The sequence below is a fragment of the Aplidium turbinatum genome, chromosome 7 (genome assembly GCF_918807975.1).
Source record: "Aplidium turbinatum chromosome 7, kaAplTurb1.1, whole genome shotgun sequence".
Classification (NCBI taxonomy): Eukaryota; Metazoa; Chordata; class Ascidiacea; order Aplousobranchia; family Polyclinidae; genus Aplidium; species Aplidium turbinatum.
Window position 1 is genome coordinate 20,232,055 of NC_137478.1, and position 22,968 is coordinate 20,255,022.

At 38.7% G+C, this 22,968-nt stretch overlaps 1 protein-coding gene across 2 annotated transcripts in view; it reads left to right on the top strand.

Annotated features, from left to right (window-relative positions):
• The first annotated feature begins 424 nt into the window (after positions 1-424).
• Positions 425-22,968, top strand: part of LOC145774298 (inter alpha-trypsin inhibitor, heavy chain 4-like) — a 28,216-nt gene continuing 5,672 nt past the window's right edge. For both annotated transcript variants that reach the window (XM_082585499.1, XM_082585500.1), the window contains exons 1-14: positions 425-538; positions 1,843-2,045; positions 3,392-3,473; positions 5,105-5,272; positions 5,612-5,772; positions 6,065-6,340; positions 9,238-9,359; positions 14,232-14,357; positions 14,904-15,045; positions 15,825-15,953; positions 19,469-19,569; positions 19,750-19,919; positions 20,350-20,515; positions 20,854-21,033. In XM_082585499.1, the coding sequence (XP_082441625.1) occupies positions 443-538; positions 1,843-2,045; positions 3,392-3,473; positions 5,105-5,272; positions 5,612-5,772; positions 6,065-6,340; positions 9,238-9,359; positions 14,232-14,357; positions 14,904-15,045; positions 15,825-15,953; positions 19,469-19,569; positions 19,750-19,919; positions 20,350-20,515; positions 20,854-21,033 (2,122 nt within the window). In that variant the 5' untranslated portion in view covers positions 425-442. The remainder of the gene's footprint in view (positions 539-1,842; positions 2,046-3,391; positions 3,474-5,104; positions 5,273-5,611; positions 5,773-6,064; positions 6,341-9,237; positions 9,360-14,231; positions 14,358-14,903; positions 15,046-15,824; positions 15,954-19,468; positions 19,570-19,749; positions 19,920-20,349; positions 20,516-20,853; positions 21,034-22,968) is intronic.

Sequence of the window (22,968 nt, forward strand, 5' to 3'; positions counted from 1 at the left end):
TATTGTGAGATGGCGCAGCGGATAAGGCGCTCGCTTTTCCAATTTTGCAATCCTGGTTCGACTCCCGGCTAAAGCTTGTTGTTCAAAAACACCGCTTACTCCTACCCAGAGTGTAATAAATTGGGTGGTCGTAGTTGCTGAAAGAAAGGCGGCCGAGAGAAAGGAACTGGCCAGTGGCCACCCTACTCTCGTTAGTGCCAAAGGCTTATAATGAGAATCTTATCTTATCGTTCCCCGATGCGTGGACCAAGTATGGAATTTACCTTTTTACCCATTTATTTTGGTGTAAAACTAAGATTACACGACATATAAAAAACATATTGTTTTTGGGGTCTTGCAATGCACAATAACAAATCGATAGAAACTAAACAAGAAACTGAAAAAAAAATATCTTCAACTTTCCTTTGTTTGCATTTATTAAGATAAAGGAATATTTGTCATAATGTGGACAATATATATATTTCTTTGTTTGATCAGAAACTTTATCTTAAGTGAGGCAGAAAAGAATGGATATTTTATCATTTCCCAAAATAATGCGGTGAGTGGTCAATTAAAAAGATAAAGCAGTGTAGGCTACTGGTAAATCTAATTACTTGGCTGAAAACCTAGTTCAACTTAAATCTATATTGACAATACATTATCTTAGTAAGACAGAATATGTATAAAAATATAAACAACCTTACGGGCCGTTCAGCACGCCCTTCCCGCCAATGCCCCGTTACTTCCAATAACATCGCATCAGAACTTGTGAAAAACGGGACGTACAAAATAGGCGACCGCAAGTTCTCCAAACTTGTAAAGAAGGAAACGTCTGATCTCTGGAAAATCCTAACACCAGCCGAGGAAAGCATTTCTGGTGAATTTACGTCCGATGAGTTTACCGCTGCCCTACAATCAACTAAGACCCGTAAGGCCCCTGGTCCCGATAACATCTGCCCCGAACTTGTACTCCATGCTGGCACCGCCATGAAGTCTTGGCTGCGCAAATTCCTGTCTTCCTGCTTATGCCAACTCAAAATCCCCAGGATGCCTGCGACCTACACCATCGGAAAATCTCCCTGTCCTTGCAGGCATCCAACCAGCTGAGCTTCGTCGCGAAGAAGCTATCCTGTCTCTTTCTCGTCGCGCTACGAACCCCAACCACTTGCTCTACTCAAGTCTCTATGAGTCTGTGAACGAGAAACCTCAGCGACTAAAATCGAGACACCCATTTGTACGTGCCGCACAACTCCTGATGAAAACTGCTGAAGACCAATCCATCAGTGCGGCTACCTGGGCGGACCACCAATGGAGCTCGGAGTGGAAGAAGAACTCCTCAAGACTCCAAAGTTTCATCTCCGACACCAGCAACCACCCAACCGGAATGCATTTGCCAAGGAAGGCCTGGGTGCGGCTCAACCGCCTGCGTACTGGCGTCGGACTATTCCGCTCGAACATGCACAAATGGGGGATGGCTCCATCTGCGATTTGTGAGTGTGGCAAGGAGGAACAAACCGTAGACCACACCATTTGTAATTGCGCCATCTACCATGCGCCAAATGGTGTGCGTGGTCTGCGTGAACTGGATGACAAATCAATTGAATGGCTGCTCGACACCTGCCCAAACATCTAGACCGCGTCGCCGCCACTGCCCAAGGGTGGTAAAAGGCAGAGCCCCTCGACCCTTGGAGTGGCGAAGAAGGTTCAAACGAAGAAGAAACATTCTATTTGAATAAAAACCTTCTGAAGGTCACAAACAAGGGTGAAACAGCCAGTAAAAGGTTTTAAAGACCAGTAATTGCATTTGATGTATAAAAATATATTTGGGTTCGTTCTGTTCAAACGACTGTTTTGTTTTCACAGGAAGAGGTAGCTTCTCTTTCCCGATTTCGTCGTCAGTCTGACTCCACCATCAACATTGAAACATTCCATGTCCTCTCAACGGTGACGTCACGATACAGCCGAGTGGAAGTGACAAGTCTTGTACGAAATAACGAGGATGCAGCGAGAGCTGTGTCTGTGGTACTGCGCCTTCCAAAAAATGCCTTTATTTCCAACTTTTCAATGTTAGTTCTTAAAAACGAAACGCATTAACACCGTTGTATACTATGTACAGGGCCTGATTAAGGCTCACGGGGGCCCGAGGCACAGCTAAGTTTAGGGGCCCCCATTGGCACATCGCTTTCGATGCAGAGCAGCAGTGCTCAACTGAAGCCTAGCATTTCAAGTCCGAATGGTGACGGTCCGGAATCGTTCTATTTAGCAATTACACAATTTACACAATTACGTTACACAATTTGAAATCGTCACTCAAAAATAACAACTGTGCAGTTGTGCACATACCGGCACAACAACTTTCACTACCTATTCCTACGGTACTAATGTAAAAAAATTGGGGGCCCCCAAAACCAGGGGGCCTGAGGCCAGTGCCTCGTGTGCCTCATGGTTAATCGGGCCCTGACTATGTACAGTAGTAGGCTATCATGTTGCATAGTTTTTCTGTGCATATCCAAGTTTACGCCAGGTGGTTGCAGATTTGACGTAAGTGGACGGGAAGGCAAGGAAGCCAATCTTCGTGACCACTTTCAGGCATGCCTTTGAGTGTCCTGTTAAAAACACAACTGCATGCTCGTGAGAGGTGTCGAACTAGCACCCTTTCGAATGTCGTACCAAAGCTCTCACCACTCGGGTATGGAGCCGACTGTCAGACTGTTTGCAAAAGTTTTTGCAAAGTGATATTTGATTCGTTTTTCCCAAACAAATTTGATTTTGAACTGAAATACTTCATAGCCAGATAGAATTACGTTTCAGGGAAAACAGTTAAATTAGGCCACAGACCCGATAGCTCAGTTGGTTAGCGCGTGACGTATGGAACGAAGAAGCTTCAGATCAAGCGGCGTTGGTTCGACTCTCGGGGTGTGCGCTTGAGCTGATGAGCTTGTGCTCTCGTGTGTTTCACCCGAGATTATGCAGGTTAAGGACTGCTTTCCATTCAGCGGCATCTAGTGGGTGGAATAATTCCTCGCCAACAAGACTTCAACAATCTGAAACTTGGCTCTGCCATTCTTGGTGACCGGGCCTGCGTCAGTGATTCAAAGCCTCTACAAGTATACGAAACTGCCAGGATGAAGCTCTGCAAGAAGCTGTCCCAGTCCGAGGATAAAGATTTAATCAATCAACAGACCAACTTTATGCAAAGAAATAGTACGCAATCGTTGACCAGAAGACTTAAATTTTTCTCCATGATTTTTTTTATTCACACCAACGATAACGGTAGGCTACCCCAAAGTCTTGTATAGGCTGGGAAAAATTGCCATCTTGTTTTTTTCGATCTACTGAAAACGTACTTTTTTGATGGTAAGTGATATTCTATAAAACGTAGCATGAAAATTAGTAAAAAATTGTCTTGTAGGGTTATTGACGATGTCACGTACATAGGAGCGGTGAAAGAAAAGGAAGAGGCAAGGAAACAGTACAACCAAGCAGTTGCACAGGTGTGTTGGTGTCAAGTTGCTTTTAACTTTTTTAACCTTTTTCCTGCCATTGTTCCACAAAGAGAACAAATTTTTCGATAGGCTACTGCTTAAATATTTTTAAATTTTAGTGTAGATATTGTAATTCATTTTGTGCAATGTTAAAAAAAAAAGTTAAGGACAAAGCTAGGTTAGGACAACAAAGTTAACAGCAAAGTTAAGACAAAGCTGAAAATGTGAATGCGAGTACTTTACATGGTGAAAAAAGTTTCGAAACCTTTCAAAGTGGCCAAGGTGTTTGAAAAAACCACCTCATATTCTTTGGATATAGTGCGTTTTTTTTTTATAAGTGTCTTGTATTGGAGACTCACGATCTCACTAGTAGTGGGCCCAAGTTGCTCATTTCTCTCAACGGCCCTGCGAGTATAGCAACTGTAGCGGAAATCCGCAAAATGCATGGAGGATCTCTACAAGTTTGAACAGCGGAAAACAACGCATCTTGATTTTAGAAGATAACCAATGATCAGTGTTTACTGAACTTTCGAAAACACCGTGCAACAGCAAGTAGTGTTTCTTCTAAACTACCACAAGATATAGGCTTTTAAGGCCTACTCTACACTACTTCCTTGGGCTAGCAACGTGAACCCAATAACGTAGGTGCAGCAGGTGTAGAAAAAATACGTGAAGTATATGCAAAAAGTGCAACGTTCTTCTCTATGGGAAGCGTAGCAAAACTTGTTTAAAAGATTATCACACTCGTCTATGTGTAATCTCAAATAAGCCTACACAAATGTTTTTCCACCAATTTGTAACTCCTACCAGACAGACGTAGTTCTAAGTCACTAGAGAAAAAAGTTAAAAATCTTGCACGGGAAGCTGCCAATGTTCCACAAAGGGAACATGACGTAACTTCCGTTGGTTACAACCCTAAAACTTCAAAAATAAGTAGTTATCACAACAAAAACAAAATACCTAAAATTTATCAAAATCCAATGAGTGAAACTATGCGCGGTAAAATAAACGATAAAGTATTCGATAGGTACGCTAAACTAAATTGAAAGACAACAAAGTCACTTTTCAAGTGCATCTTCAAGAAAAGCCGTTCGAATGTTAAATGACCAGTATTTGTTGTATACTAGTTTTATAGCTATCTTGCTTTCAAATTTTTGTATTTTTGTCACCAGTCGGCTATTGGACTAGTGTACTTAACCTATTTATCCTTAGACTAGCTGTTAGGCTATATTCAATTTACCACATTTACCCTTGATGCTGGAGAGGAGTTGCAACATCTTTTGTAAAGGGAAAACGCCGTTATTACTTTGGACATCAGTAAGACTTTATCGTAATTCGCTTTTCGCTAGTCTTAGCGGGTACATTACAATTTTTACTCATTTTTTCTTGAAAATTGACCTCAGCCTTAAGAGTGGATATTCTAGAGTACAAACGGGGGCGGAAGATATTTTTTTTCTTCGAGGCTGCGCTTTGCCCATGATTAAGTTAGAGTATCCAACTCTCTATAGGCCCTAAACAAGCCGTTGGCACACTCAAAGCATTTATGAAAACGTTTGGACTTCCTTTAAAAACTGCTCAGTTGGCAAAATACAAATGACAATACTTCCTGCTAAGTCACAATCGAATCTGTCTTTTTAAAGGGCCAAAGTGCCGGTTTGGTAGCTGCAACGTCACGAGACATTCAAACATTTGACGTATCGGTCAACGTTGCCGCTGGAAAGGCGGTGGAATTTAAATTGAGCTATCAAGAGCTCCTCATCAGAAGACTGGGATTTTACAACCAAGTTCTATACGTTAATCCAGGCCAGGTAAATCATTCTAGGGTTGGTTTGTGATGTTATAACATGAGTCAGCTTGTTAATTCTGCAATATAGGCTACAATTCAATTTTAAAGACGAAAGAAGAACTCTGTTGGTGAAAACTGTTGATGAATTGATTAGTATTGTGCTTTGTTATTTTGTACAAACAGTTAGTAAACCACTCTAGACTGGCTAACCTCTGTGGTAACACTAAAATATCAAACCTACTTGAACAAGCTTTCTAATCTTAGTTGTTTAGTTTAGTAGAATTAAAAACATTTACTTTCTTTTATCTTGTGTGAGCGCTATATGTTTTACCCTGTAGTTTATAAATTCATTTATTCACAGGTTGTTGAAGGACTCAAAGTGGAAGTTTCTATCAGTGAACCGAGCGGGCTTCAAACCTTAGAGGCAAGGCTTCCGCATGGTGGCGCAAGACGAAACTATTTTGACGCCTATTACGCAGAAAGTGTTTCAATACGCCGAACAAAAACACAGGGATTGATTGTGTAAGTTTTCTTATTAATGATTGAATTGCTTTAACAAAATTTGACAATGCGTTTGGTAATCGAGTTGAGAGTACACCCCAAAATAGCAATAGACATGGTAGGCTACATGTAGCCTACTTCATTCATTACGTAGGCTGGCCTCGTCAGTATTACCTTACATTTGAAGATAGACTATAGGCCAATTAGCTCAAGATTTCAAGAAATCCATGATTATAGCTTGCATGTCTACACAGAATGCTTGGCTCAGAGTAATCGATGGTAACCCAAAAACAACAACTGACAACCTTTGCAGATACAGACCATCCGTGCAACAACAAAGGGCATTTCTTCAAGATAATGATCGTACATTCACGGTCACATACGACGTCACAAGGGTGGAATTAGGTGGTGAAATCTTGGTTAAAAATGGCTACTTTGTTCACTTCTTTGCTCCGGCTACAACATTTCCAATCATACCAAAGAACCTTGTCTTCATAATTGATCGAAGTGGATCAATGACAGGAACCAAGATTCAACAAACCAAAGAAGCTTTCATCACTATTCTTGATGACTTGAAAGAAATTGACAGGTAGCGCACAGCAAATATTATGCAATGTTTTGATAGTTAACCTAAACATAATATTACACATAGACATTCAGAGGTGGGCATCCGCTACTTTAAAAGTATCGCGCTACCCACTACCGCTACGCGAACTAAAGTAGCGCGGGTTATACCGCTACTTCTCCCGTTACTTTTGTTTTAACGTAAACTGACACAGTAAGCAGTTGGTGACGTCAAAAAGATCTTGAAAACGAATGAAATCATTCGTTTGCACTGTCATTTCAAAGTCATTATAGAAAACACGTTCTAGGTCAGGGGTTCTTAACCTTTTTTGTCTCGTTTACCCCTTGCTGAATGAAAAAAGTAAAATTTACCCCCACCGTTTTGGTGGCCCCTTGTGATGTCATCGTGTCCAGTCAACCATGCGAAGAAATGCAAAACATCCTTTTTGTCTGGATTTACCTTGGCAAATATCTGAAACAAGCTGTTTATTTGCCGAAGACACGATTGTTCTTGATGGGGTCCTGTGAAAAATAATGTCTACTCAAATGTCACAAATAACTATGATAAAAGCACACAAGAATGTTTAAGTTTTTTTCTTTTATTAATTACTGACACGCAATTTCAACACGAACAGTCAATCAGTGAGACTTTTGTGCTTGCTTTCCATGAACAATTTTGGAGATTCTAGGAACAGTCGTTGAAAGAGCTACTCGTATGTCGTATTTGGGAACTAAGCGAGATCGATGTTTTGATTTAATAGTCAACAATGAAGAGAACCCTGGTTCACACAGATATGTAGTTGGAAAAAGTATAATAACTTTACATGCACGCTAAGTCAGCGTAGGAAACTCTTCGACTAATCCACACCAAAACTTGGAGAAGTCACCATTGCACGATAAGAATTTGGAACAAAGCGTTGTTGAACATTGAAGATCAATTCATCTTTGCAAAGATCATCGTCAGCAATACTTTCTAGCTTGGCTTCGAAGGGATGAGTTATCCAAAGAGCAGTAGCCTACTGTTAAAACTTTCACCTTCGAAATAATCGTCAAAGTTCTTGTTAAAGGCGGCAAGGTGCTGGCATATTTCGACTTTGAGGTCAGAAATCTCGTTGCGACTTCTGATATTCCAATCATCAAATGTTGGAAAATTTGGGTAAATTCCTTTTTGAACTTTTCTACTCCACAGATCTAATTTTGCCTGAAAGCCCTGAATTTTATCATATACATCTATAATGGTAACACTTTTTCCTTGCATTTGCATATTGAGCTGGTTAAAACTTGAAAAAATGTCTGTCAAGTAAGCCAATGCACCAATAAATTTGTTGTCGCCAAAGTGCTTACTCAACGGGGATTTGCGTTCTCGAAGAAAAATCTCGATTTCACCATGTAGTTTGAAAACTCGAGACAAAACAAGACCCCTAGAGAGCAACCGAACGTCGGTGTGATAAAGGAGAACAGAGTGTTTTGATTCCATGTGATCACAAACCACTTTGAAAAGACGATGATTAAGAGCACGTGCCCTGATATAATTCGCACATTCAACCACATGCTTCAATACTGCTTTCAAATATTCTGGAAGGGTTTTACTTGCCAGTGCATGTCGATGAAGGGCACAGTGAGGAGAAATGATGTTCGGTGAGTGTTTTGTTTTTTCACCAGAGTTGTAAAGCCAGACTTAGCACCAAAGTGAACCCACATGATTCCAGGATATATTATTTTGTTGAAAGAAATTATCCATTTTTTCCAGAACATTAACCGCTTTGGTAGTCGTCTCTCAACTTTCGAACATCAAGAATTCCTCGAAAATGACAGAAATTTACATTAAGCATAAATTTGAATGAAAATCGAGTGCAACACTCCCAGTTTTTTAATAACTGAAAAAACGAAGTTTGCTTTAATTTATGATTCAGTAAATTTACCCCCTCGGAAGGTGAAATTTACCCCCAGGGGGTAAATTTACCCCCGGTTAAGAACCCCTGTTCTAGGTGAAATTTATTGCAATAACTTACGCTATAAAAGTAGCGCACTACTGCCCACCTCTGTAGATATTCAGTTGCCTATTCAGTTGTGCCATTGCAACTGAAATTTAATAATAAATATTCTGAGGTAAATTTGGGTTATTTGCTTTGCAAATATGTTTTGGATACGTTTTCTAAAGTTCACCAGAAACACATGGTCATTTTATTGATCATTCCCTTTTGCAACAGTCGACGAAAAGCTAAGCCCTATATCAGGAGTGGTCAATCTTTTTAACAAAAGAGCCGTTTTGTTATATCTTTTAACAGATATGACAAGCAAAGAGCCACAAAACGTAATATAACCTTCGTATGTCGTGGTATTTCTGTCTATTTCTGTAACTTGGAACGGTTCTTTTATGTATCGATAGTCTCCGTCTGTGAAATGCTATTCAGGCCAATCTCGTCTAAAACCTTACTCTGCTTCAACTTGTGCATGGCTATATGGCTACTGATAGAAAAGGTGTGCTGTTAGTGCTAAAAGGAGTAAATTGACCTGATAAAGTCAAAACATGAATGGCAAAATTATATTATTTTCTGACGGAGTATCACTCAGTGAGGGCTCATTGCTGAACCATCTTGCACATATAATACACAATGCAGATACCTTTCTATTTCATTCATTATAATAATAATCAAATGCTAATTTAATTTCCAAGTTTAGTTAAATCTAGGCTCAACCGCTTCCAAGAAACTAAAGGGCCGCATGTTGCCGAAACCTGCGCCTAGGCAGTGGGCTATTATTTCCCATTTTCAAAAGCAGTTAAATGAATCCAATTTTATAATAAGTTACTTCGAATCTCAAGAATAATATAAAATATTTTGAAAAGTACTTTTGTTGGTCATTTTTCTTTATAGCTAAAATGGTATCATTTCAAATATACTCTAAAAATGTTTTTTTCAGATTCAATATAATCACCTTTGCTTCTTCTGCCAGTGTGTGGCGCCCTAATCAAATGGTAGAAGTTACCAGCACCACTGTCAATCAAGCTAAGACTTTTGTGCAGGGAATCTATGCAGGCGGTGGTGAGACATGAAATAGCTTATGGTAGCAAAACTACCAAAAAGGCTTTTTTAAATATTAAAGTAGTGTGAAACAGTTTATGAAGTTATATAATATATCAAGTAGGCTACGATAAAACTCCGGTTGGCGATCACCCTGACAACGAGACCACCCGTTTTCACAGCCATTTTAGCGCGGTTCCAAAGATTTTACTATGGCAGCACCTTGAATTCTGTTTCAATAACGTGAGCGCTTCAGCTTCCAGACCACAACCACTAAATGGTTGGTCTAAAACTGCAATTTAACTCCACCAAAATGGCCACTTTGGTCAATCATAGGTCAATCATTTACACACTTCTTCTTCAATTGCTATGCCTGAACCATAAGGCATCAACGGCCTCCAATAAATTTACACACTTAGTGCACTGAAAGATCAGAGCACACACGAAAGAAAATGTAACTTCACGATGAATGACAGGTGTGAAGTACGATGCAGTTCGGCCAAACTTATGGTTTTCTTAGTTATTTGGTATTGCTTTGTGATTTTGGGTATTTTTTAGATTTATCTGTTGCTTGTTTTTGGGGTTGTTTGTTTTTGCAACTCTTGCTTTTTTAAGTTTAGAAACTGTTTTTGAGACTGAAATTGAGAGTTTTTTGTTGTGAGAAAAAAGTACGAAATGAAACTAAATTAGAAGAAAACAAAGACAAGACTTAGAGATGCACCAATTATATAAAAAGAAAATCGGTCAAGAAAAGGAGTCATTTTGAAAATGTAAGGTAGTTTTAAAAAGTGATAGGCTATAGGTATGACATTGAAACTGAGATTATTATCATGTTACATCAAACCAAGTTTGTCATATTATGGAATTGAAAGTTGGAATTACACTAAAGAAGTTCACAAAAAATTAATGCTTTTCAACTTTGGCGCTACAAAAGAGTACCAGGGATAGGAAGTAGCAATAACGCAATGTAGCCTGCTAATTTTTCTGTCTTGTCTTACAGAGTAATGAGCAAATCTCTTGCCCTTTAATAGATCGTTATAGCATATTAAAAAATTGAGGTGATGTCATCATAAATTTTATGACATCACCATTACGTATAAAATCATCTTAGTCAAAAATAAATCTGAGGTTTCTTTCTGTCAGACTAGACCCATTGAGAAATTTCAAAAGATGTGGATAGGTTACCTGAAATAAACAAAATGCATTTTCAATACTAGTGGCGCTAAGTGCTACATTTTAATATGCTTATTCCCCCAGACTTTTCAAAAAAATGCCAAATTTCCAAAAGTTGATTTTCCCTTGTGAACTATCAGTACGACATTGGATGAAAGTGTTTTTAGTTGAAATATATAATTCCACCGTCAGTATTATGGCTTCAGCTCAAAAGTGGGTGAATTTGTCAAAAATAGTAATGTTTAGGCCTTTGGAGGCAAGGTATCCCATCGTCTGGGAGCAAAATGATTATCATTTTCAGATTTCGCATATTAAAAATCATAGGAAAGAATGCGTGAAGCTAAAAAAATGTGAAAATTTTTGAATTTTAAGCATGTCTACATTGTCTAGGCTAACCTAAGGTGGTTAACTAACGTACTAATAATAGCCTGTGGTGTCAATCGGGTTTAAACAATAGGCTACGCTGGGAGAACTGCAAAAACACTACTTTAAAATATCAAGTTAGCTCTAAAACTGCAGCGTAGTGGAGTTTTTTTTCTGTTTACAAGTTCTCTAAAGTGATTTTTCGGCCCTAAAATCATCCCGCTTCCAAAAGTATACCCTGGACCACTGAATATCAACACGAGAGGTGGGCATTCGCTACTTTAAACGTAATTCATACATATGCGACAATATGCTAAAGAAGCAGCGCTCCCGTTACTCGCTGCCAGTCAATGAAAAGTATCGCGCTACCGTTTCCGCTACTCTAATCCAAAGTAACGTGCATTACTGGTAGCCTACTTATACGCGCTACTTTTGTCTTGAGCTGACACTGGAAAGCTCTATTCAAGTGCACTGAGAAGTCGAAATGACTTCGAAAACAATGATATCACCTTTTCGTGCCATATTTGTTTACACTACCATTTCAACGACGTCATGGAAAATAAGTTCTCGATATAATTTATTCTTATACTTCAGTCTTTCCATAAAAAATATTCAAAATCGACTCATTTTTTTCAACTTTAAATTGGAAAGTTGCGAATAGCCGAACTACGACTGAAGCAAATGTAGCGCTTATCCATTACACTACATTGGGAAAAGTAGCGTTGTTACTGCAGCCGTTACTTAAATAAAAATGAAGCACCGCTTCCGTGATTTACTATAAAGATAGTGCGCTACTTCCCACAATATAATCCCACTTCTGGTCAGCACTATTGGATGTCGCTATCCAACTTTCTTATCATTCCACGAGCCCACAAAGCGCCTATCCATTCTGCCCACTATAAAAAGAAATTTTTCAAGAAAGCGAGAGCAACATAATATTTTTTGTTGCTGCAAACTTCAACGCAATGGGCTAACATAGATTTGCTGATTTTTTCAATTTGAAATAGTCATACCAAGTGATACCCGCCCATGCAAAACTCAACTTTTTCGTTTTGTTGTTCGGAAATATAGCGTGAAACTAAATGATAACATGTAAGCTATTAAATACGGTAGGGGCATCAAAATCGCATCCCCATAGCCTATATCAATATAATCTATCGGCAAACAGTAGGATTGATAACGTGGAATAAACTAGGTTTGTTGTAAACCGACTAATTGAATGTTACTTTACATCATATGATTTTCGGTAGTTATAGATGTACATTCGTCTGCAGTAGCCTATATTATTTCACTTTTAAAACATAGTGAAAGCTGTCTTTTAAATTCAGCATTCTGCAAAAGCAACAATAACTGCCAAAGTCTTTTTACTTCAATAGGATTATGAAGTATAGGCTGGTGTAGGGCTGTATATACACTATACAGTGTATAGCCTGCTTGAAAATAACGATTTGCTCAATTAAGTTGAATGCAGGGATTAACGGACAAACTGTTTTTTTTCTATTTATAGCCTACGTCCTTGGCAAAATTATTGATTTTATTGTTTTATCAATATGTGATGATTAAATAAATTGATACAATCATTTAACATTGATATAAGATTGGTACAGGGCAAAATCCTTCTGTTCTCTGCAGGGCCGTAGCAACAAAGAATGTGGCCCTCTCCGAACATAAGTCCGGGGCCCCTTCCAACGCAGAAACTGGAATGTGGTACTGTATTTATTTTACACAACATGCAGGGTTCATATTATGTATACACAGTAGAGGGCACAATTCCGCTAGTTAGCGAAGCTAACGCTTTGGTTAGCGGATTAGCATTTTCGCTAATATTTAGAAATTTTAGCGTACTCGTTAAAGTAAATTTATTGGAAATCCGCTGATTTCTTTGTCGAAAGCTAACTTTTACAATAGCTGCGCCCACCACTGTGTGTACAAAGGTCTACAGTGACAATGTGGATATATATTCCATAATTACGCAAAGCGCTTCTTTCGAGCCTTGTTCTGCGCAAATTCAATGGGTCATAGTCCACTAAGTCCAGGGATCTGGCAATCTTGTTTTCGATTGTAATTGCAAGAGCAGAAAGCCTGTCATCTGTCATGGTTCAGCGCAGGATATTCTTGATCAGTTTCATTCTGCTGAAGGTCCTTTTAACACTGGCGACAGTAACTGGTGTGGTCGATCAGAAGAATTCTGATGCAAATGCAAAGATTCGGATATATCTCCTGAAGGCTGTTCTTGTACGTTAAAAAATGCTTGCCGTGACAAGTCCTCTCTCTTTCTCGATGACATAAATAAAACGATTCAATTCCGTTATTAGTTTGTTGGCATCAATGTCTCCCATTTTTCTTTTTAAATTTTTGCAGTGATTGTCCAGTTCCATTGTCCGCCCCATTAGCTCAGTGGTTATGCGCCCACTCAAAACCACGCGGCGCAAGTTCGACTCTCGGGGTGTGCGCTTGAGCAACGCATTTCAGGACTGCTTTCCATTCAGCGGCACCTAGTGAATGTAATAATATCCTGGCAACAACACTTCAATAATTGGAAAACATCACGCTGCCAATCTCGGTAACCGGCCCTGCATCAAGAGCCTCTAGTCTACAAGTATGCGAAGCTACCAGGAATAACCAATCAAGGCTTTGTCAGTCCGAGGATAAAGATTCAAAACCAACCAACCCAACCATTTTCTCTGAGACATTTCTTCAGGCTGCTAGCGTTGTACAGAAATTCAAACAACTTATACCACTTCACGAGTTGGTCAAAGCACGAAGAAACAGAAGACATGGCCTGATCAGTGAGAACAAGAAAAAATTGCGATTTGAATTTTTCTTCAGCAAAAAGACGACTCGAATCATTAGCACATTCGTAACCAAACATTCTTTTCCTACGTTGCACCGTGTTTTTTAAAAACACCTGCTCAATACCAATAAGCTCTGCTATTTCGCGTTCATTTGTGACCACGTGGTTAGTGTCCTGTATTTCGATAGTCTTCCAAAAACTTCGGCGGAGGGGCCCTCATTCCTTGCGGGGCCCCCTCCGATCGGAGGGTTTGGAGGGTGGTTGCTACGCCCCTGGTTCTCTTGTTTCCAAAGCAATCAATTTTGTTTGAATATCATTTTATCCTGTCTGTCTTTTTCGTTTCAAGTCAGTAGTTTGTGAGAATACGTAAACACTACCGTACTGTTAAGCGTATGGAAAAATTGCCTTATAAAACGGCAGGTTTTGTTGACAAAAAGATTGTACTATGAGCATCAAAAAGGTGCAGTTGAAACAACGTTAGTGCTTTCAAATTTAATTATTAAATTTCTTAGTCATTCACAAATGAAAAATCTTTCGGATGATTGATATTTTTTATTTTGAAGGTACGAATTTTTTTTCTGCAACTTTGGAAGGAATATCTCTTTTAGAAAGCGTCACTCGCAACGCCGCAAACAGCTTAGAAGAGGCTTCGATGATTATCATGCTTTCCGATGGAGACCCTACAGTAGGTAAGGCTTGAGCACAATGAAATGAGACCTTGTGCTTGCTGGTAGAAATATATCGTTTAAAAGAGCTTTTTGAAGAAAGTTATTTTTAAAATGTTTTGTCAATGCTCAACCAACACATTCATTGTGCATCAAATCAACATTTGGACATTTGTAGTAATAGTTTGTAAAAAACTACAGTTTTTATTAAAAACATTTGAACTTTGTTCGTTTTCTTTTATACATAATATAACAATGAAGTAATGTGGCGGATGGTGCATTGTGAACCACAACATCTCATGTTTTTTTTTTGAATCGACATGTATTGACCTTTAACACGTGTGTGACATCACAAAAAATGAATCAAATAACAATAATATTTTAGTAGTAATTCTATTATGATGACGTCAGAGAAGTCTCAAAGGGAGGCTTTGTATTTCACAAACTCCTCTGGATACGTCACTACAAAGCACATTCATACCTTGGGTGTAAGCCTGCGCTAAAACATATGCAGTAGGCTATCAGCAAAAATTGATCAACACCAAATAAGCTTTTGAACACGCTGTGCAGGAATCACAAATAAACAGCAAATCCAAGATGAGGTAAAGGCAAGAATAAATGGAAGATATTCCTTATTCTCGCTTGGATTTGGGGAAAATTTAGATTACTCATTTTTGCAAAAGCTTTCAGTGGAGAACCGAGGCCTGTCAAGGTAATGAAGATACAATTTTTATCATTGAAAAAAATAATCTAAACAACTGAATAGATTTAATATTTATTTTGTATGAATGTGGGTTACTAAAATGTTGCTTGGCCAATAGAAAAAGGATTTATTTTAGGTTTAAACAATTGAAGAGGGAAATACCAAAATCCGTTGTTTGTTTGTTGTTTGTACTTTGGTTTTATCAAAGGTTTAAGCTATGCTTTTGTTGTTTATATGCGTAGTTAGACTGTTTAAAGCAAACTTGGGTTACTATCGACTCAGGCAAACAACCCATTTTAATTACTGGTCTGTTATTCATTGACACCAAGTCTAATATTTAGTAGGTTACATTTTTCATCGTTTGTTTTTTGATCACTCGCTTTAAGTTTAGCATGACCAACTTTGGTTTAACTGCAATTTTGAAACGGTTCCTTTTACAATTCGATTGATTAATTGTGGGAACCTTATCCTCTGACTGACAAAGCTTCTTTGAGAGATTGATCCTGGCAATTTCGCATAGGCCTAGTTGAAGAAACTTTGAACAACTGACGTCACCGAGTTTGACAGCAGGAAGTTTCCGATTGACGAAATGTTGTTGTCGGCGAATTATTTCATTCATTTGGTGCCGCTGAATGAAGAGCTGTCCTTGAAATGAATTGTTTAAGCACACACTAGGAGAGTCGAACCGATGACGATTGATCTTGCATTTTCTTTGTTTGTAAAGTCAGACACTTGATAACTAACTGAGCTATATATCTTATACCAAAGTAACGTATTCAACCTTCTAGACAAGTGTACATATCTTCCGATGCTTCTTTGCAACTGAAAGGATTTTATGATGAAGTTGCCACTCCATTGCTTGCTCATGTTATCATCCGATACTCTGGAGCCATAACCGTGGATGTGACAAGAGTGAGGTAGGCTAGTGATGACTTGAAAGCAATTTCAATTTTTTTTTTATAGCAACGAAGTTTAGCAGTTATTTATCTTCGTTAAAAAACAACAAAAAATTATTTTGTTATTATGGAATAAGTAAGGCAGTATTTTCGAGTTTATTTCCTTAGAAAAAAATTAGCCTACGCTAGAAACTTTTCAGGAACTACAATAGACCAGAACCCAAAGCAAACACAAAGTTCAACGATTTCTAATTTTTTTTGTTTTTTTTACGCTGATTCTCTATTTTATTGTTGCCTTCTTGTTCACAAATTGATTTAATAATAGCATTCAAATTGTAGGCTAACCTATACAGTTAACTGCAAATCCGATAAACATTTGAAAGGAAGGCTAGCAGTGTTTATCAGTTTTAAAATAAGTTGCCAGGATTTTGTTTGAAAACGTAAACTTGCATCTGGACAGAATTTTAATTTAATTTATCGAAATGTCTTTTTGACACGCACAGTCGCACATAGCCTACATGTGAGACAATACTGCTATTGCTTTTGAAAACGTTTTCAGTTTCTTTTTAGCAGGTCAATAAATATTTAGATGACATGGATCTATCATGCTAATGCAATCTATAGCCTAGGCCTACATCCAGTGACGTACGCAGAGGGGTGGCATTAGGCCAAAAAATGTTGATTTTCTTTAGCGTTGATGTGATTGTATAGTGCAAACAAGTCACTGTTCAAGAGTGGTTTTGGGTATCAGGTTGTATTACTATTAACCGCCTCTCACATCTTCCAAACCCCAGCCTCTCGCATTTCAATATAAACACTGTCACTATATGCTGTACAGTGTACATTATACATTTATAAAACTCGATATTTTATAGCTTAGGTTGCATCATGGCCACCTAAAGACGGCCTGATTTGTCACATTTTACAGAAATTTTCAGGTTTTTCTAATTTTGGGCGAACGTTTAAATGAATTTTTCTAAAAATTAGATTTTTACGCTTTCTTTATTCTTTTCCCCAGATGACACAATAGGTTTTAACTTTTAACATCCTCACATGTTAAAAAACAAAGAAATTTTGATTTTGTAGATTTTAGTCAGACTGTAAATTTTCAATAACAGTCTGATTTTGCGTTTTTCAACTTACTTTTTCTCATTTGCTACTGCTTCCCCAAGGCAACAAAAAAGTTTTTTGTCATTAGGAAACCGCAAAAAGTAAAAACATCTCAAAAAATGTCCGTCAAGCACTAGCAGTAGCTGTAATCAAAATCTACAAAATGTGACAAATCAGGCCGCATCTCAAGGTGGCCATGGTTGCATCCATCGGTTTTGTGTTGTTGATCATCATTTGGAACAGCGTGGTTCAACTGCAGGCCCGCGGGCCAAACTTGGCCCGCAAACTGATAGTCAGCTTTACTTTAATCTAGCAATATCACTTCAATTTTTGTTTCTTTGTTATTTTAATTGACAAAAAAACTTTGTGAATGATCCTTGGTGATACATAACAATACCACTTTGTTCAAAAAATTTTCTCATACAGTAGGCGTGAGAGTTATTACACAGCCCCCAGAGCTTCAACTCTAATTATGTGAACTTCAGAATGATCCGTTTTTGCTGCCAAAGAAAATGGAAAACCCTGTAAGCTTTTGGAAATTAGTGTCAAAGGAGAAGTTCCCCTTTTAAAAAATGCTGTTCAGAACCTGTAGGCCATTCGAGGTTTGGAAGTAAAATTACATTTGCGAATGTACGTTTTCGGCAATAAACAATATTAAAACCAAAAATCGAAATCAACTTGGAAACGAGGTTCTTTACGCTTTCGTTCGCATGGTCACAACTACGATTCTCGTGGATACCAACGCTTTTGTCGAAAATTAAAATCTAAAGTTGATAAAGGTAAAGATGATCCCCCTTTTCGGGTGAAACAAGCTATAGAGGTTTTAGAGAGTAGTAACTAGTAAGTATATGCCATAGGCTATGTATAATTTGCCAGCAATAAGCCTATGCATCGCTATTAAAAACATTGGCCAGCAAGATAAAAAAAAGAAAAGTTTTGGCCTGCGATGAAAAGAAGTTGGACCACGCTGATTTGAAATGACTATTTCAAATGACTATTTCAAATCAGCCAAACCAATAAATCTATGTTATTTTGCTGAATTTACAAAAGAAATATTACTACGCTCTCGCTTTCTTGGAAAGTGTGTTTCAACGGTTGATAGCATAAGACTTGTCCAAAGTTAAATGCACATGAAACGACAAAGATGATCAATAATACCATCCAGAAGCCTTGACAGGGATTATGTATAGCAAATACTTGAGTATTCGAGATGTTTTTTTTAATTCAAAAAGCATTTTAGGAGGGGCACTTGCATACGGAAGGAAACTCAAAGTTTTATTTTTAAGACAAACACTGCATCAGTTTTTTCTCTAGATTTTAGTTATTGTAATGCAAGAGTGTTACAATTATTAGTTTTAGAGACACCCTTTTTACTTCCAAATTAACTTATGAAAATAGCCTGTAAATTTTTCAGTTGTTTTTGTTAAACTTCATAGCTCTTTGCATTGTTATGTAATCAAAGATGGAGTCCCTTACAAATTGTGGTGTCGGTCTAATTTTTTTTTATCTGAATTCACAATCTATGATTAGAAAAACATTTTAGGCACTTTTAGTAAAAATTAGAGATCCACTCCTGTAGGGTAGGCCTTCTTTTTTGTTTTTCTATTCAGAGTGCGACAGTTTTTGTTTAAAGTACCGTGATGAATTGCATTCGATATTTTTACTTTCACAAGGAGGTTCGATTTATACTTCAATCTTAGGACATTGCCTGTTAATCGAACTATTGCAGTTTGACTTAGGCCTATCTGTTTAGGTCTTCTATCGTGCTTTTCATATTCACATATCTAATGAGTCAATCCAAAAGTACTGTGACATGAGCAAAGACTGTGAGAGTTTATATTTTACCAACAAATAGCCTCGGCTACCTTAAACCTTGGTCAGACTATAAAGTATGGCATTAGGCTACTCTTGGATAAAAATGTCAAGTTATAGCCTATCGAACGCTTTACTCCAGTAACCCCTTAATCTAGCCTACCCTCAATACGCATGGTTCATTAGGTTGAGTAAGCTAACTACGTCGCCTACGGAAAACATTATTATGCGACGTCGAGAGCGTAATATCACATTTTTTGTTTTCAATACAAAATCTAGTTGCTATTGAGTAAATTAGTTGCTGCACACTAAAAAATTATCGTCAGTGCAAGCTGAGTCTTACACAATATGACTTGCTGGTTATTATTGGCAAATGGTTGTGTTCGTTTTCGTTTCAATTCGAAAAAATATTCGAATGGCTTCCCCCCTTTAGAAAATCTTGCTTACACCACTGCCTACATCTGACTCACGCAAAAAACTGCATGTGCTTGCATCTTCAGAGAACAGAACAAAATATTGTAAACAACTTGAGCTTGAAGAATCGACCGACTTTAAACAATCGAGTGAGTTACGGATTTACTACATTAGTCGGAGATGCAAACATTTTTCCGCAGCTTTGACAACTACTTTGGTGGAACAGAAATCTTGGTTGCTGGCAAGATAGACATCTCTGGAGATAAAACAGGTTCCAGCAATTTCATTAACTGGAATCCAGGTAACCTTTGGTGAATTTTTGTAGGTTAACATTAGCAGAGAACCCACTATAGCAAAACTTAAAGTTTAGGAAAGCTTCTCAAGTGTTAAGTCAACTTTAAAATGTTGATAGAAAAAGTTTATTTTTGCAAATAAAAGCTTTGTCAAAAACACTTTGTTGATACTGCAATTATTCGCGCAGATCTTCAAGGAATACTTGAAGGAAGAGCTGCAGATGGCCCCATCCAATTGATGACAAATGGAAAACCCATTGAGAAGTCCTTTATACAAGGATCGTTTGACATGGAGAAGCTCTGGGCTTATTTAACAATCAAAGATCTTCTTAAAAATAAGACTTACACTGGAAATCAGGTAAAAAATGCAAATATAAATAAATATACTATAGGCTACGTAAAAGGCGTAGGCTAATTAAAAATCTCAAGAGTTGTGTGACATTTTAGAGATCAGCAGCAGCTTGATTTATGGTTTCTGATTTTGAGACCTGTGAAACTTTATTTCAACTATTACTTCTTTTTTTCATGAAAAATTCGCTGCAAGTTTCGAAAAATCATTAAATACCCAAGTTAAATTAAAACAGTTTGGCGAATAAACCTACAGCAAAAATTGTGTTATGCAATGTGGTTTTTAATTTAGAGTTCACCCGTCTTGCAAAACATTAGCATTTTACAACAAACCAACAACAAACTGCGCCTAAAAGTAGGCCTATATAAGTTTCTATGGTCGTCTACTTTTTCTACAACTGCAAATACTAATCGGCATGTAAAATTACTAATCAATACAGGATGCACTACAAGCAATAGATGCAAAAGTTCTTCGCTTATCTTTGAAATACAATTTCGTCACTCCTCTAACATCAATGGTGGTAACAAAACCCAACAACGGAGAAACACTTGCTCCTCTTCCACCTGGTAGCGTCCCCCAAGATCGTTTACCACCTCCAGTAACAGGTTTTCAGAAATTGTGTTGATCTAAAACACCATTGTTACCATTTTAAATAATAAGTATTGAAGTTTCGTGGCATATATTTGAATTAATAGACTAACAGTGCTGTTGTTCTTGAAACAATAAAATGCATTGTGACCAAACTTTTTTAAAGGCTTAAAGTCGCTTATCAGGGCAAGTGGATGAACTAGATAGCCTTTATATGCTACTTAGGCTAACTGAAAGAAGTTGTTATGTAAATTTATATAAAAGTTTTTCTTGTTTGTTAACTTAGCACTGCCAACAAAATTCTTGATTTTTTTCTGTCAACTTTCCCCTCAGTAACAGTTTGTTGATTTATTAGTCCCTAAAGCTCCAACTACACCAAGTTCCACCAGAAGGTTTGGGTGGTCAAGCAGACGCCGTCGACGACGTTATATAGCGCCAACAACAACAACAACAACAACAACAACAACAACAACAACAACAGCGACTACAACAACAGCAGATTCTTTATTTGACACAAACCCACCTGTCAGATCAGGTAATCTAAGCAATAGCATGTTGTGTTTATCTGAAAAGGTGTGCTATAGTCTACCGATAGGCTAGGCATACAGCCTATTGGCTGCATTTGACTTTAATTCATCCGGAGATAACCTTGTTAATAAGGAAGATTTGATGTTCTTAGAAGATGAGACGGTAAATGACGATGAGTAGTCACTATACAGTTGATGCTCGAGCAAGTACTTCCATTGAAATTCCAACCTCTTTGAATCTTATATTCAACTGGAAAAAAAGTCATTTCCTGTTGATTCCAGAATGTGACTAAAAAGAAAAACTTCGAATATGAACTTGAGCCAACCCCATACAACGAGATGAAAGCTACAAATTGAATGGATCGGATTAAGATACCGTAGCATGAAATCCACCGCAGATATCCAAAAAGTTTTACCAATTTATTTTCCTTGATCAAAATTTTTGGCAATTATTATTATTATAATAATTACAAAAGTGCAATTTCAGAGGAAACAAAAACAATTCAACTCAAGTTTTAAGAAAGTTAATTGGCTCTTTCCTACATAAGATAATATACAATGTACACTGAAGTGGCACCAGTTTCTTGATAACTAACCTGTAGTTCTCCTGCTGTAAACCTCCTTTATGATTTTCAAAGTTGATCTTGATGTGACATCACATCAAAAGCAATTTTAATTAGAACAATAATGATGATGGCGTATGAGCGATCTTTCCAGGCTAGATTGGAGGGCAGGAAATCGTCAGTCACTCAGCAGTCTCGTCGTCCAGGACCTTCAGACCGTGCGCACCGTAAGGAGGCCGGTGGGTTAGGCAGTGGTGGATGACATGGTCTGCGGTCTGTTCCGTGGCACCACACTCGCATTCTGATGAAGGAGCCAGGCCCCACTTGTGCATGTCCGAACGAAAGCGGCCGACGCCAGTTCGCAGGCGGTTTAGCCTGACCCATGCAAGCCTTGCGAGGGACATCCCTGGTGGACGGGGATCGGCGTCGGGTATGAAGTCACGGAGCGTGGAGGTGTGATTTTGCCACTCCGTGTTCCACATGTGGTTCGTCCAGTGTGCCGCACTTAAACCAAGTTCTTCTGCGTTCTTAAGGAGTTGTTGTGCGGCAGGCACAAAGGGGCGTCTTGATTTCAGCCGCTGCTTTATAGGTGGTGGTTTCTTGAATGTTGCATGGAGGAGATGGTCGTGGTCCAAAGCGCGGCGAGCGAGAGAAATCGTGGCTCCTTTACAGCGTAGCTCAGCGGCTTGGATGCCTGCTAGGATGGGTAGGCAGTCCGTTGGAGTGGGACGCAGGCATCCAGTCACAGTACGCAGTGCGTCGTTGATGGCGGTATCAATCTGGTGGGTGTGAGAACTACGACACCAGACCGGCGCGCAGTACTCAGCGGTGGAATGAACAAGGGCTAGGGTAGCTCAACGAAGATTTTTAGCACCAGCTCCCCAGCCGGAACCCGCCAATCGCCTCAAAAGTGCGACGGGTGTAGATAGTTTTTTGCGCAGTGACTTCAAGTGCCGGTGGTACGTGAGTGACCTGTCCAGGGTTATGCCGAAGTATGTAGGTTCGGCACAGTAGGGCAGGCGTTCCCCATCAATGTTGATGTTTATCTCACGCTGTGTCTCCCGGTTGTTAAGGCGGAAGGCCGGCGACACTGTCTTTGACTTGCTGAGCTGTAGCTTCCATTTCTGGAGGTATGCTGATAGTGTTTGCATGTCTTGGCTGAGGTTCCTCTCCACTGACTGCCAGTTTCCTGCTGAGTGCAGGAGTGCCAGGTCGTCTGCGTATGCATATTTCCTGGGGATGGGGGGGGGGGGCAAGTCGTAGGTGTATATATTGAACAGGAGAGGAGCCAAGACTGAGCCCTGTGGGACGCCGTTTTTAAGTCGGCGTAGTCTGCTTCGACGACCGCTACCGGTTGTGAGGGTAAAACTGCGGTTTTGC